General features: G+C 52.8%; 7 protein-coding genes across 7 annotated transcripts; 4 read left to right on the plus strand and 3 right to left on the minus strand.

Moving 5' to 3' along the window:
* Window positions 1-419: 419 nt before the first annotated feature.
* On the plus strand, window positions 420-1,257 carry CABS01_01272 (complex I intermediate-associated protein 30; the record flags this gene model as incomplete). Its single annotated transcript, XM_060534652.1, has 3 exons — window positions 420-463; window positions 567-1,016; window positions 1,074-1,257. The coding sequence occupies 3 exons, from the start codon at window positions 420-422 to the stop codon at window positions 1,255-1,257; spliced, it is 678 nt and encodes a 225-aa protein (XP_060401730.1).
* Window positions 1,258-1,386: 129 nt separating this feature from the next.
* CABS01_01273 (homoserine dehydrogenase) lies at window positions 1,387-2,579 on the minus strand (the record flags this gene model as incomplete). The annotated part of the gene is made up of 2 exons (XM_060534653.1): window positions 1,387-2,447; window positions 2,543-2,579. 2 exons carry the CDS (start codon window positions 2,577-2,579, stop codon window positions 1,387-1,389), a joined length of 1,098 nt encoding a protein of 365 aa, XP_060401731.1.
* Window positions 2,580-2,818: 239 nt separating this feature from the next.
* Window positions 2,819-4,211, plus strand: CABS01_01274 (uncharacterized protein; the record flags this gene model as incomplete). The annotated part of the gene is made up of 4 exons (XM_060534654.1): window positions 2,819-2,914; window positions 2,967-3,414; window positions 3,476-3,812; window positions 3,917-4,211. 4 exons carry the CDS (start codon window positions 2,819-2,821, stop codon window positions 4,209-4,211), a joined length of 1,176 nt encoding a protein of 391 aa, XP_060401732.1.
* Window positions 4,212-4,599: 388 nt separating this feature from the next.
* CABS01_01275 (fructose-1,6-bisphosphatase) lies at window positions 4,600-5,749 on the minus strand (the record flags this gene model as incomplete). Its single annotated transcript, XM_060534655.1, has 3 exons — window positions 4,600-4,730; window positions 4,788-5,569; window positions 5,625-5,749. 3 exons carry the CDS (start codon window positions 5,747-5,749, stop codon window positions 4,600-4,602), a joined length of 1,038 nt encoding a protein of 345 aa, XP_060401733.1.
* A 475-nt stretch (window positions 5,750-6,224) lies between these two features.
* On the plus strand, window positions 6,225-6,710 carry CABS01_01276 (uncharacterized protein; the record flags this gene model as incomplete). Its single annotated transcript, XM_060534656.1, has 1 exon — window positions 6,225-6,710. The coding sequence occupies one exon, from the start codon at window positions 6,225-6,227 to the stop codon at window positions 6,708-6,710; it is 486 nt and encodes a 161-aa protein (XP_060401734.1).
* A 1,231-nt stretch (window positions 6,711-7,941) lies between these two features.
* On the plus strand, window positions 7,942-8,719 carry CABS01_01277 (peroxisomal biogenesis factor 11; the record flags this gene model as incomplete). Its single annotated transcript, XM_060534657.1, has 2 exons — window positions 7,942-8,483; window positions 8,557-8,719. The coding sequence occupies 2 exons, from the start codon at window positions 7,942-7,944 to the stop codon at window positions 8,717-8,719; spliced, it is 705 nt and encodes a 234-aa protein (XP_060401735.1).
* An 877-nt stretch (window positions 8,720-9,596) lies between these two features.
* Window positions 9,597-11,269, minus strand: CABS01_01278 (pre-mRNA splicing factor; the record flags this gene model as incomplete). Its single annotated transcript, XM_060534658.1, has 7 exons — window positions 9,597-10,016; window positions 10,073-10,169; window positions 10,230-10,306; window positions 10,702-10,874; window positions 10,950-10,955; window positions 11,028-11,156; window positions 11,218-11,269. 7 exons carry the CDS (start codon window positions 11,267-11,269, stop codon window positions 9,597-9,599), a joined length of 954 nt encoding a protein of 317 aa, XP_060401736.1.
* Between the last annotated feature and the right edge of the window lie 3,110 nt (window positions 11,270-14,379).

The following is a 14,379-nucleotide window of genomic DNA, read 5'->3' on the forward strand; positions in this document are numbered from 1 at the left end:
CAGCCGTTGTACAGCCACAATTCAGGACGTCTGTGGGAGCTTAGGTAACTAGATTGCTGAGCCACAATAGCTACCGGGACCCATTCTGGTGGGGCCATGTTACACGCCTCTGCCCACTCATCCTATTGGCCAGGATTTATGTGGGAGCTCACCAGCCTCGCGAACGCTCAGATGAGGTCGTCATGATCCTTCGCGCTCTTCAACGACTATTGTCCACCGTCGACCGGTCACGACACAGCCCTATTTTGGAGCCAATTCCGTCCCTAACGCCAAATAATTGAACTTCGTCACTGGTTTTTGGCCCGTTTTCTGCCAATTGACCAGCTCGAATCTTCGTGCCATCAGTTCTGTTCCGAACCCGCGCCTCAGTGCAACTGCCGATATAGCCACAGCTTTGCCAACCCGCCAAAGCGCTCATCATGCCTCCCGATTGGAAATTGCTCTACCTTTACGGTGGCGACAAGTCAGTGTGCCCAAGTTTGCTTCACAAGCGTTGCTCGTGGTCATGCCTGACCATCCGGCCTCGTTTTCTGATTCCCGTGTGAAATTGCATTGTTGACCATCAGGTGCAGCCCCTGGGACTCAAGTCTGTGGACCGATTCAGATGACAGAGTACGTGGCGGTAAGAGCCAGTCCCATTTGCACTGCGAGTCACCGGAGAAGGCTGAGTTCTTCGGCAACTTGGACATCACCGCTCTGGGAGGAGCAGGATTTGCGTCGCAGAGGACACTCGGCACACTTGACCTAGACTTGAGTCAGTACGACGGGCTTGCTATCAGAGTCTTGAAGAGCGATTCCAAGAAGTACACAGTCACTATCAAGGATGAAATCCTTCCTCCGAGAGAGGATGGCCGCGACCAGAGCACCATCAGCTGGGAGTATGACTTTGTTCCCGAGGAGGGCGAAGTGAAGATCCCGTGGGAGCAGTTCAAGGCAACCTACAGAGGCAGGGACAAGCCTGATGCCAAGCCACTGGACATTGCCAACATCAAGAGAATCAGCTTCATGATGCGAAGGTAGGACGCAAGCCTGTTTGCGAAACAATCCCCCGGCTGTTGTTAACACCATCGCAGCTTCTTTGGCACCCAGTCAGGTGATTTCAGCTTCACCGTTGGCTACCTGGCGGCTTTCAGCAACCGTCGCGAATCATCGGGCTCCGATGTCTCGTTCCAAAAGGAATATGTCGCTGCACCTGCACCGGCTAAGTCATCATCATGGTTGAGTTGGCTTTGCGGATGGGGAGATAAACGAGTTTAAGATGCTAAGGCGACTGCAAAGCTGTATGGCAAGGCGGGTAGGAAATCACTATTGTTATTTGACATCCCAAGATATTCCATGGCGTCAGGGTAGGCAAGTGAATTTCATTCCATAAGGCTACATAGAGCTTTAAGCAATCTGGCCCAATACCTTGATCAAGTCAGCAGTAACACCCATGGCCGTGACATCGCCACCGGCACCTGCACCCTGGACGATGAGAGGGTTGCTGCCGTAACGTTCCGTGTAGAAGCTGATGATGTTGTCGCTACCCTTGAGGGCGGCGATGGGGTGAGATGCGTCGAACTGCTCTAGGCCAACCTTGACCTGCTTGCTGGCAACATCGATGCTGCCAACAAAGCGAACGACCTTGCCCTGCTTTTCCGCAGCAGCCTTGGTCTCCTCCATTTGACTGTCAAACTCGGGCAGTTTCTGAAGGAACTCGTCTCCACTCGAGCACGACTCGAGCTCCTTAGGAATCAAGCTCTGGACGGGGAACGATGTGGGCGATTCGACGGGGAGTCCTGCCAGTCTGGCGAGAATGGTGAGCTTGCGGGCGACGTCGAGGCCGTTGAGGTCGTCTCTCGGGTCGGGCTCCGTGTAGCCCAGCTCCTTGGCCTTGGCCACCTCGGCAGACCACTTGCCGCCGGCGCCCGATGTCGGAGCGAAAGAGTTGAAGAGGAAGGACATGGTGCCGCTGAAGACACCCTCAATCTTGGTGACGCGGTCACCCGTGTCGACGAGATCCTTGAGGGTCGAGATGACGGGCAGGCCCGCGCCGACGGAAGATTCGTGGTAGACCTTGGCGCCGGAGGTCGAGGCCGCGTTGAAGATATCCTGCCACAGCTTATAAGAGCCAGAGAAGGCCTTCTTGTTCGGGGTCACGATGCTGATTCCCTTGCCGAGGAAGACGGGGTATGCGTCGGCGACATCCTGGGAGCTGGTGTTGTCGACTAAGACAACCTTGGCCGGGGCGGCGGCAAGGTAGTCGGCGAGCTGAGGGAGAGGGGGAGGGGCTTGCGAAGCGCGAGACAATTCCTCGATGGCGCCGGCAAAAGGGGTAGGGGTGTACTTCGCATCGTACAGGGCCTTCTTGCTAGTCGAGATGTAGATCAAGTTGAGCTTCGGGGAGGGTCTGCGAGTGGCCAAGGCCTCGAGCTGGGACAGGAAGCACTTTCCGACACCACCAGCACCTGTAACACCCCGGTTGGTCAACCCAAGTTTGCTAACACGTGCAGTAGGAGGAAGAAAAGCCTTGAGGTTGTTTTGAGAGGTGAGCAATTCTTACCGATGATGGCGATGAAAACTTGTTTGGAGGAGGCCATTGTTACTTGCTTGATTGACTTTCGTCGATTGACTCAGACGTACTGGCAGAAGAGTATGTTATGCAAGTGTACGTTGGGAAATAGACTCATTTTCGAAGCCCCTCCGACCGCGGGGCAGCTCTTAGTGGGGTAAAAGCCATTCAGACCCCGATAATCTGTCGGTGAGTGCGGGGTCGGTGTTCCACTCACCGAGGACAACACCGACCTACTCACCGAGCGACCGCATCCGGCAGACGGGCATGTCGGCATTCCGCACCTTTCTGAAGACCGAAGTCCAGGGAGCTTGGGCCCTCCTTGGCCAGGTCGTGTCGTCATTCACTCCAGTCTCACCAGGGGTGAGCTTCGGCCGAGTGGACTTCATACAAAGCCATAGGGCTGACTCTACAGCAAGCTCAATTCGATTCTGTAGCTCATAAAGGGTTGCTTGTCCCCGATCTTGCACCGTGGTGGAAAACAGGCGGTTTCCTCGCAACAGCATCGCCCATCATGTCCCTACTACAATCTCTTCTGCACCTCACCAACTTCAAGAACCCTCTGCTGCGGACTCTGATCCCCGCCGTCTCAGCAGCATATGCGATCCAGGCAGCCTTTGCTGTACCGTCAATCGTCGCCCAAAATGAACGTTTCTACGACTTCTCCGGGTCGCTGACCTACTTGTCCGTTACTGCTCTGAGCTTATACCTGCCCTCTCTCCGTGCCAAATACTCCTCGGCCGTTGCCAGTTCAGCACCGCTCCCTGGTCTGCTCGAAGCGTTCACCAAGCCCGGTGGCGTGGGAGCCCTCAACTGGAGACAAGTCGTCATCAGCGGTGCCGTCGCGTTCTGGGCTGTCAGACGTAATATGCCACTCCTCTAGCCGCGCGTGATGGCCAAAAACTGACTGATTGTGAACCGCAGTCGGATCATACCTCTTTCAGCGCATCTTGGAAGAAGGCAAAGACTCTAGATTCGACGAGATCAAAAAGTCCCCGGCGAAGTTTGCTGGCGCCTGGTTCGCCCAAGCAACCTGGGTTTCCCTCTGTCTCATGCCCGTCATCGCTTTGAACTCCGTACCAGCCGCCGCCTTCGCCTCCCTTCCCGCTTTCAAGATCACGGACGCCATTGGCCTGTTCGTCTACGTCGCTGGCTTCGCATTCGAGATCACGGCAGACAGGCAGAAGAGCAAGTGGCTGCGCGAGAAGCGCGCAAAGGCCCACGACGAGGAGTTCATGACCAAGGGTCTGTGGAGTGTTAGGTATGTCTGGCGATTACACCTGAGCGGTGCGCGTGCTGCAAGACCGCATGCGACGCTACCCTTCGACGCTGCGAGAACAAGACACAAGCTGACCCTCTCTGTAGCCAATACCCCAACTACTTTGGTGAGATGTCACTCTGGACAGGTATCGCGACTGCGGCGGCTGGAGTACTTGTGACACAACCCATTCAATTGGCCCTCGGCTTGTCGTCTGGTGTCACCGGGCCACTTACTGCGATGGCCATGTCCTATGTGAGCCCGGCCTTTGTCAGCTTCCTTCTCCTCAAGGTGTCGGGAGTGCCCATGAGCGAGAAGAAGTACGACAAGCGCTACGGTGACCGCAAGGACTACCAGGAGTGGAAGAAGAACACACCCAAGTTGTTCCCCAAGATCTTCTAAGTGCGCAGGTACTGCTGTGGGCATCATAATCTTCAATGCATCTATCATGATTTGGGATATACTCAATGGTCAGCGAGCTTCACTCTGTAGATGATTCAAACGTGCAATCCATTCAATGCATATCCTATTCCTGGCCAACGCAAGGTTACGATCTACGGCCAGACAATTATCCTTGAGCTCGCAACAAGGAATCCTCAATCCAATCCCTTCTTGGCACGTAGCCAGCCATCCTCATGTTCATTGCATTTGTCCCAAAGCGCCACATTAAAGAAGAAAAAACCACCCGCCGGGTTTCAGTAAATCATGAAATGCGCCGTGTTCTCCCACATTTTGGTGTAAGATGGTATGTAGCACGAGGACACCAGTCGTTCTTCCCCAGCAATATGCTTTACTGGTGGAACTTCTTGACCTTCTCAACTTCGTCGAAGCTGCCCATAAAGATTCCAGCCCTGTCGTGAATACCCTCGGGAACGACGTCCAGCATTCTCCTCATTTGGCTGTCTACCGCTTGGCCACCGGCTGTGATGATGTTGTTAGTATGCTGCGATTCAACCGGTCTAACAGGCTGCAACTCACCATTCTCAAATACCAAGGCCATGGGCGCGCACTCGTACAGGATACGAAGCTTGCCCTTGGGGCTCTTTTTATCCGCCGGGTAGGCAAAGACACCTCCGTACAGCAACGTACGGTAGGCGTCGGCGACCATGGAACCAATGTAACGCGCGCTGTAGGGCTTGCCGTTCTCCTGCGGCGTCTTCAACGAGTTGAAGTAGTTGTTGGTGCTGTCCTCCCAGTAGAGCGAGTTACCCTCGTTGACGGAGTAGATGGCGCGGGACTGGGGCAGGCGCATGTCCGGGTGGGTGAGGATGAACTCGCCGACGCCGTTGTCGAGGGTGAAGCCGTTGACGGTGCCGCCCTTCATGGTGAGGACGAGCTGCGTCGAGGCGCCGTACATGGTGAAGCCGGCGGCCAGCAGCTCGGAGCCGGGCTTGAGGATGTCCTCCTTTGTGCCGGTGGAGCCCTCGGGCAGCTTGTGGATGCCAAAGATGGTGCCGACGGAGACACCGGCGTCGAGGTTGGAGGAGCCGTCGATGGGGTCGCAGGCGACGGCATAGCGGGCGCCGGTGGCGTCCTTGAAGAAGATGATCTCCTCCTCCTCTTCCGATACGAGCAAGGCGCAGCGGCCAGAGGACCTCATGGCTTCGATGAAGAGGTCATTGGAGATGACGTCGAGCTTCTTTTGGTCGTCGCCCGTGATGTTGGAGGAACCGGCCAGACCCGTCAGGTTGACCAGGGTAGCTCGGCGGATGTAGTATGCGATGGACTTGAAGGAGAATTGCAGAGCGTGACACAGAAGACTGGGGCTATTGTTAGGAGCTATCACGGGGGGTTGGAAGCGCGTATGAGACCTACGTGAAATCTCCGGTGGCTTCCTTGTGCTTGGTTTGCTCTTCCGTCAGGAAACGGGTCAAGGTGATAATGTTGGTGTTGATCTTCTCGGTCTCTTGTTCACCGGCGTTCGTTGTGTAGGCTGACATGATGGGCTATATTTTGGTCTACAGGTACCGAGTCTTAGCTATCAATGGTAGAGGAGGAATGGCCTGGACAGCTTGTGAACAGAGAGAGAAAACTTACGGAATAATTCCAATGGAGGACGAGGGGTTGACACTTGCGATGGCGGGGTTCACGGGAGCTCTAACAAAGAGTGTTGCGCACTGACACAATGGTTCGGGATGTAAGCCGAAGGATAGTAGAGGATAAGTAGATGAAGGGAAATGTTGCAGGAGGAAGGGAGGGAGAGAGAGAAGAGAGAGAGAGAGAGAAATAGTCAAGAGATGCGATCACGAAGGAGGAATTGGAAGGGGAATGGACCTTGTTTGTAGTCCCCGGGTCTTGGGGCATGGACTATTACTAGGTAATTACCTGAGACTTCAATCATCAGCGTTGCCGGAAGCTCTCGTGTGTGTACTTCCGTACCAAGGGGTCCTCTTCTGGCTCTCGATGGGCAAAGGCATGTCCATGGCCCAGCCATGGGAAAATGCCCCTCAGTTCGGCATACGGCTATCACAGGGCCACACGTCCTATTATCGCGCTCGATCCCGAGTCACCACGACAAAGTGGAGTCAACCGCAGGCACCTCCGGCCGAGGGGAACCCGAGACATGGGGACGCGGGCGCAACAAGGAGAGGACGCAAGGCGTCCCTCGAGGATTTCTCGGAAACCCTCGGCGCGGTGTGCAGCGAGCACACACGATGGCTGCGGCAGTCTACGGGTGGCTTTGGGAAAGCAGACTCTGGGAGGGCGGCTGGGCTGGAACAGAGAACCTTGCCTTTGGCGGGGGCGGGGGGGCCACGCCGCACCTTTGTGTGGGCAACGCAGCTTAGCAACACTAATAACTCGCGTCGAGGGGGAGGGGCTCCAGAGCCAGAGGCAACTCTTTCGGGGATAGGAGATGAGCAGACAGGGGAGCGGCAGAGAAGCACGGCGGATAAGACATGACCGATGGACGAGGTGACATCATGCGGGCGATGGGATGGAAGTGTTCTGGAGTCTGAACCCTAGCACCTTTTTCTTTCGGCTTCCAAGCCGTTGGATCTGACGGATATGTAATAATTGCTGTTCCGACGTATTACCCCGATAATATTCTCCTCTCTGAATAAGGATGTTGGGATGTTGGGATGTTGTATTTTCCATGTTCTTTCCCAGTCTGTGGTGAGAAAAAGGTGTTGACTTTGTCCGGACCAGTGTGCTTCATGTTGCTCCACGGGACGGCGGGGGTCGATTCTACAGTAGGTGCCGGATGGAAATAGAAAGACACGAGAAGTGGGATGGATAGTGAATGACAAGGGGGTTTCCGCGAACCCACTGCTTACAATTACCATAGGAGGAAAAACTAGTCATTGTGTAGTCATGGGAATTCAGCCTCTCCATACTGGCTGTGTGTGGAGAGGGAAGATCCAATATCCGTACCTTACCTCATAGAGAGCAGTTGGTTGCTCATGACTGGAAAAACGGTAAAGATTCAAATCAGAAGCGAAACGCTTTAACGCCTCATTGCCAGGCATAAATGGAGAATATTCTTGGCGTAGATGCTACCTCCCTACGCAGGACCTTAGCCGCAAAGGGAATTGTTCCGTATGCACTTGGTAATTAGGATATAAGTTGCCGATGACTGGCCCCTTAGGCCTTGGGTAAAACGTACTGCCGTCAATTGTCACGGGTCACTCAATTTCCCCAGCGAACCGCCCCACCTCCTTAGCTAAGCTGACCGAGTCGAAGAAAGTCTCTAGGCACGTGAGAGCCTTCTCCGCACCCGGCTGCTGCTGCTGTTGGCGTTATGGCTGCCCAGGTGCGCGTCCTTCCGTCTGTCTGGCCCCCCGGGTCCCCAGGCTCCCAGCCAGCACCCCAAGCCCCAGCTCTGGCGATGTCTCGGGTTCGCTGGCGGACCTCGGCATGTGGCAGCTCGTCTTTGAGCCGGTCGGCTTGCCCAATGCTCTGCTCTCTCTTTCTCTCTCTAAACCGCACCACCCCCGATAAGACTCCCTATTTGCTTTCGATACCATATTTGAATGCTACAACCTCCGCGTGAAGACCAGCCCACTCATCCATCTCGTGCTGCTTCCCCATCCAAAAAAGGGCCATCTCCATAATCCAGCAAAACATCATTATCCAACTCCACCATCGCATCCATCCCATCCGGTGATTTGCAATCCCATCAAGAACCGCCAAAATGGTTGCCGACGCCCTCATCTACCACCCGTCCGTATCGCACTACAACAAGTTCGTAGCCACCACCGTCGGCCGCGACAAGATCCTCCGCACCCTCCAGTACTTTGCCCGCTTCTACGCCTGGTACCTCTTCCGCACCAATGGCTCCAAGGCCGAGATCGCCCCCTGGGACGCCATCAAGAAGCAGTTCGGCCTGACCCGCAAGATCATGCGCATCGGCAAAAACGTCGAGCACTTCAAGGCCGCTGCCGTCGCCTCCGACGCAAAGACGATGGATCCCGTCCTCCGCTACGCCGCTGTCGGCCGCCAGCTGGGCTACGCCGGCTACCTGACCTTTGACGCCGCCACCGTCCTCGACGCCGCCGGCATCAGAAAGTGGGAGGGCGCAAAGAGGCTGCAAAAGGAGGCCTACCGCTTCTGGGCCATTGGCATCCTCTTCAGCGTCGTCGCCCAGACCTACACCCTCTACCGCCTCCAGCAGCGTGAGGCCAAGGTCGATAAGAAGGAGGGCGAGGGTGTCGTCGAGGCCAAGAGAATAGCAATGTACGTTCCGCATAGTCCCTCGAATGCTTTTTCCAAAGTTCTGGCAACACCAAGCTGACAAAACAAACAACAGTGAGCGCGCCGCCGGCCGTCTGCAGCTCATCTCCGACCTCTGCGACTTGACCGTCCCCACCTCTGCCCTCGCGTGGGCCAACTTCGACGACGGCATCGTCGGCCTTGCTGGCACCGTTAGCAGTTTGATTGGCGTGTATACCCAGTGGAAGAAGACGGCATAATCGCGTTGCCGCACGGAACAAAGGAAAGATAGTACGTTGTATATGTATGCTTGTGATGAATTGTGTTGTATGTCGGATAACGAGATGCGTCGTTGGAGCGATTGGTATTGTACTTGTCTACTAAATTGAAGAGGAGGAACGTTAGGGGTTGAGCTTGACTGAGGCAATGCTTTTGAAATCTTTTGGGCGTTCGGTATGCACCTAGCCTGAGCTGAAGGCATGGTGCCATGATGGGCGGGACAAGGTAGGCAGACTGCCAGCTACTCCCTGCTGTCGATGCGGACATGATAGTCGGCTTGGATACCAAGTAATCCTCTTTCACCAACATCGAATATTCAAGATATTTACGAACGGAGATATCTCTTGCTCTTGCTGATGGCAAGTCGTTTCAATCGCCCTCAGTCGCTACAGCTCATTTGGAAGAAAACCGGTCTGAGCCATGACACATGTCATTGTTCGATTGACTCGAAAGCCGGCCCCCAAGGACCAAAATTGTGCTCATAAAGCGAATACGCCATTTCATTTTTGGTGGATATCCATGCATGTAATCGTACAATATACATCAGGCACTCGACATTTTTTCCCCTCCTGAACTCAACGGACCCAGAATCGTTGCATCCGCAGCTGTGTTGTTGATGATGCTTTGACAAAAATCGCAATTTGAAACATGCCTCGAACGTCTGCTTGACGAACACCGTAGAGGCAGGCGTAAGCCTAACGCTGCTCAACCACCTCATCCTATTTCATTCTCACGGAACACCGCTTGTTGCCATTGATATTTACCATTGTGGCTGGAGCCACTAGAGTGGAGGTGCTTCCAGCATCTATTCAGAGTCAAGGACAGCCCCTATGAGGCAAGTTTATGAGCAGGAGTGAGTTACCAGTAACGGCCACCACGTTCATACTCGCGAGGGTACCCATCACGCGGGTAACCTGCTTCCCTGGGAGGGAAGTCTCTAGGGGGGCGATCATACGGCCCTCTGCCGTTGACATAAGGGTCGGGCGGCGGGGGGTAGTCCCGTCGGTAAGGGTCGTCGTAGCGGCCTCGTGGAGGGGGGTAATCGTCCATGGGGCGACGCGGAGGAGAGCGGTAACGAGCACGCTCGTCGTAGTACTCGCGGCGGGGACTACGCTCACGGTATCCCTCACGATAACCATCTCTGCGTGGGCTGTAGCCTCTCGGGGGACCACGTCGGTCGTAGTCGTCGACTGGAGGCGGGTAGGGTCGACGGCCGCCGCCGGGGGAACGAGACCGAGCGCTGCGCATGTCGCCACGAGGCGGCATGTCCGGTTGAGTCTGGTAAAACGTGAGTACAAAAATTCTCTCATCATCGGTCATCTGCTCTTGCTTACGTCTGCTACGCAGGTAACGCGGCTTCCCTTGAATTCCCGGCCATCAAGCTTCTCGACAGCGGTTCTCAAGTCCGCCGCAGTCTCGAATTCAACGAAGCTGGATAGAGTCTTGGTCAGCAAACGCAAAATTGCAGGTGTTGGGCTAAGGTCAACATACCCGCGCCCGTTGCCGTCGCGGGGCGTTTCCGAGTAGACAACGTCAAGGCTTGACTGACGAGCAAAGTCTTTGAGGTCCTATATCCAGAATCCATGTAAGTTGGTGTCCAGGATCGGTATGATGGGCCGAAGAGGGCTGGTAATCCAGGGTTCATAGACCAGTCGGCAGCAAGCCAAGGGGATTGAAGCCAGGAGTGGTGTCGTCCGGCATTGGGGTTCCGTCGCTGCTTTGGCAGGCCCGCGCCGGTTCAAAGAAACGGCCATGGACTTGGGAAAGCAAGGTTCAGGAGCGCAGCACGGTCCGGACTAGTCGACTGACAGGCCGCCAATGGCTTGGAGCTGAGGCTATACAGCATGCCGAAAAGTCCACAGTCCACCTCGAAGGGTACGATGAAGGTCCAGGCGCGCCATAGGCGCAAGAAGAGAAGGGAATCCAGGAATCCAGCTTAGAGAATGGGGAGAGAACAACAGACCTGCCAACTGGTATCGGTGGGAAGTCCCGTGATCTGCATTCGGTGGGGAGTGCGGCGAGGCCTGGGAGGAGCGCGCTCATTGTTGCCAAAGCCACCGGCACTGCCGCCCTCCCTGTGACGGGTTCCACGGGCAAATTGTACAGTCAAGCGTTCGCCCATGAAGTCGGATCCATCTTTTCAACGCTATGGTTAGCGCACCAGAAATGAAGGGATATCGTTACGCGGTGGGACGGCGCAGTAGGACATACGGAAGGCTAGGCAAGGAAGAAGTTAGCAACAGAGTAATGCATATAGGCGCAATCGTAATTAGAGCTGGGATCACCTACCAGGAACAACATCGCGAGCATCCATGGCATCCTTGTACTCGATGAAGCCGAATCCGTTCATGAGCTTTATTTCGGTAATTTCGCCGGTGCCATGGGTCGCGAAATGGGCCTCGACATCAGCCTTGGTGGCTACGAAGGTTAGCCAGGTTGCGATAAGAACGCGCCGGATGATGCGCAAGGCTGAGCTTACCATTGCGAGGGAGATTTCCCAGGTACAGCCTGGTGGAGGATACCTCGGTCATTGTGGCGTTGAATATGATGCGTCCTTGGGTAAACAGTCAGGGTCGGTCGCTGGATAGAAACAAAGGTTGGCCCAAGATTCCGGTCTGGATGGAGGAGAATTCGCGAAGGCGATGGTCCGCAGACCGGGCAGGGAGAGATGTCCAAAGGGTTTCCAGAGCAGTCCTAACAGAATAGCTGCGAAGGCAGAGAATGGGGCGACTGGGCCGGGGAGGACGAGGCTTCAACGGCACAGGCCGGCTTTGACCAAGGCGCAAAGATTGAGGTATACTGACGATTCAGGAAGACGAGATGCCCGGTCTAGTCGTCGCTCGACGTCTGCGAGAGGGGAATTGAATCGACGGGGGACGGTTGGTGGGCGGGGATATTATGAGGACGGGGATTTCGACGGTGACCCGGTCGGTCGAGTCGCGATGCGATTGGTCGGAGCAGAGATGGAATCTGACTGTGTGAGAGGTCAAGGACGCAGGATTCGGAAGAGGAGGAAGAGGAGGGGTTCTGGAATGGTTGTGGTTGTGGTGGTTTGCGGAGAATGGGACAAGGTGAGGTAGGTAGGTAGGTGTGGTGGTTAGGCAAATGGAAGGTATTTGATATTGCTTAGGTAGGTTGGCATCCGTACCTCAGGTAGCTACGCAGTAAGGTAAGGTAGGTACCCTTGGGCAGGCGGTAAAGTTCCTTACCTCTGCGACGGGAGGTACCGCGGTACAAACAGTGGGTACCTGATAAACCTATGTTCCTTGCGATTCGGTAGGCAGGAACTTAGGAAGAAGAGGAGGAGAAGGAGCCTTATTTCTTCCTTTTCCTCTTGAATGGGGGAAAAAAAAAAAAGAAGGAGCAGGGGAAACAGCAGGAGGCTAGGAGCTGTGAGTTCGAAAGGAAGGAGGGTGGAGCGAAAAAGAGAATCAGACATGGGCCTGGAGGGGAGGCGAGGAGGAGAAGACTGAATCTGGGCGTGATGGGCCGCCAGCCGCGCCCCAGAGCACAGCTGCGGCCTTCTGCTTCTGGTCCCAAGGTACCTTTGAGCAATGAGGAGAGCGCCTGCCCCCCCCCCCGGCGCACTAGACGTAGCATCAGCCAATGATCGCGTTTGATTCAGTCTCCTCGACCATCGTGATCCTGGCTCGTACCTGACGATGGTGGGAACCTGAGGTACCTAGGTAGGGAACCTCACCTCACTCCAAAGGTACTTTTTGAAGGTACACGAGCTCGGGTTCTTTCTTTGAGTCGCAGAACAGCCAACACCTTGCTTTCTTCATCACTCAAAATACTCAGCCAATCCCGTCTACCTAAGAGCTCTTTTGCCCAAGTCGTAAAGGTATCATGACCCTAAGAGTCCCTCTTCATTGATTCACTCATTCATTACAACAGCGATGGCCTGAAAACCCCGGGAAGATGAACCAAAAGCCTCTGGCTTGTTGGACATCTCACCTCGAGGAAGGAACCTTGCCGTTCAGCCAGATCAGTTACATCGCTCTAACCCGGCTCAGGTACGGATACCTCGCCAGACCAGGGTCTGCGAAAGGGGAACATCATGTCCGAGGGTTCGCTTTCATCCGATCAAGCTTCCATTCGGCTCCACGAGTCTATCTCACCAGAAATCTTGTGGCTAAGAGGGCAGCCAACTTTCGTTCTTGTTGTGTTGCAAAGTCTAGACAACATCTCGACTCAGCTTTGCGACAAATCCAGGGGAAGTCGCTCTATGCGCACAGGTACCTCACTAAAGGTATTCATACTGGTCATTGATCACGCCTAAAAGAAAAGGCATTCCAATTTCGGGCTAGCTCATGCACGTTGAATTTGACACTCTTCAGTTTGAAGGCCGTCACCTGTGGCTAGCTCCAACGGTCACACTATTTAACTCTATCGTTTTATATTACTAGAGGATTACCGCAGTATATATAGACGCTACCCTACCCTCGAATTCCGCACTATTTAACCTTAACCCTTTTTATAAGTTACTTATCTTTTTTTTTATTCTACCCTCTCCCTTAAGGGATTATTAAAATCGTAGTTTCGATAGCTTATTAATAAGCTAATATTATTATTTAAAAATAAATAACCTACTCTTATATATAAGTATTAAGAATCTTATTATTATAAAAATAATAATAAATATACTAGAGTATTTAAAAGAGTTTTTTAATAAACTTTTAATATTATTTAAAGTAATTATCCTCGAGTTATAAAAAGAAGCCGAGGCGCTATATTAATACGGCCCTATTTATCTTATTAATATTAATAATAATCTTTTTAATATAAAATATATTACCGATATTTTATAGCTATATTATTACTTTTTATAAATCGTACTTAACGTTAGTAAGGATTTTAATATTATCTCTTAGTTCATTTTTTAATTTTTTTATTAAAACTATTATTATAAGGTTAGTTTAGTTATTAATATTTTAATAAGTATTTTAACTTAATTTAAAGGCTTTTATAACCCTTAAAAAGAGGTTTTTAAAAGACTTATAATTAGACTTTTTACTTATTATAAATAAAGTTATTATAATTAAAATTATAATACTAATTACGAACCTTAATAATAAATAGTTAATAATATAATTATTTTTTTTTATAGCGAGTTTAAAAAAGTATCTTAATTTAAGTACTAAGTAAGTACTATACTATTTTATTAAAACTATATTCTTATACTTATAACTTAGAAAGAATTAACTTTCTTTAATAATAAAATACTTAGCTCTAACGGTCACTGTGGCGCTTTCCCTCCGCATCCTCCTTCTTCTTACGTTTAATTTCTTTTGTTTCTTTAATGGATCCAACTGTTCCAGAGAGGAGGAGAATAGAAGGAGTCGCCGGCGCAACTTCAAACTCCCCTTAACGTCCCAAAACAGAGAGGGGACGAAATAAGGAAGATCTCCGTCAAGGATGACAACCTCCTCTTGGCTTCGGGCCTATTCCGATTGCCAACATCGCACTGCCCAGCCGGGCCTTGTGTCCACGTTGGTTACAAAGTGAATACGGGATGCACCAGTGTTCGGCAACTATTATCACAGTAGAAAGTCTCAGCGAGAGACAGAGACAACAGAGACACGCCGGGCGACCTCGTCTCCAGATCGGTGCCACCCCGGCGCCCTGGCGCCCCCCTTTT

The sequence above is a fragment of the Colletotrichum abscissum genome (genome assembly GCF_030869225.1).
Source record: "Colletotrichum abscissum strain IMI 504890 chromosome Unknown Scaffold_2.1, whole genome shotgun sequence".
NCBI classification, from domain to species: Eukaryota; Fungi; Ascomycota; class Sordariomycetes; order Glomerellales; family Glomerellaceae; genus Colletotrichum; species Colletotrichum abscissum.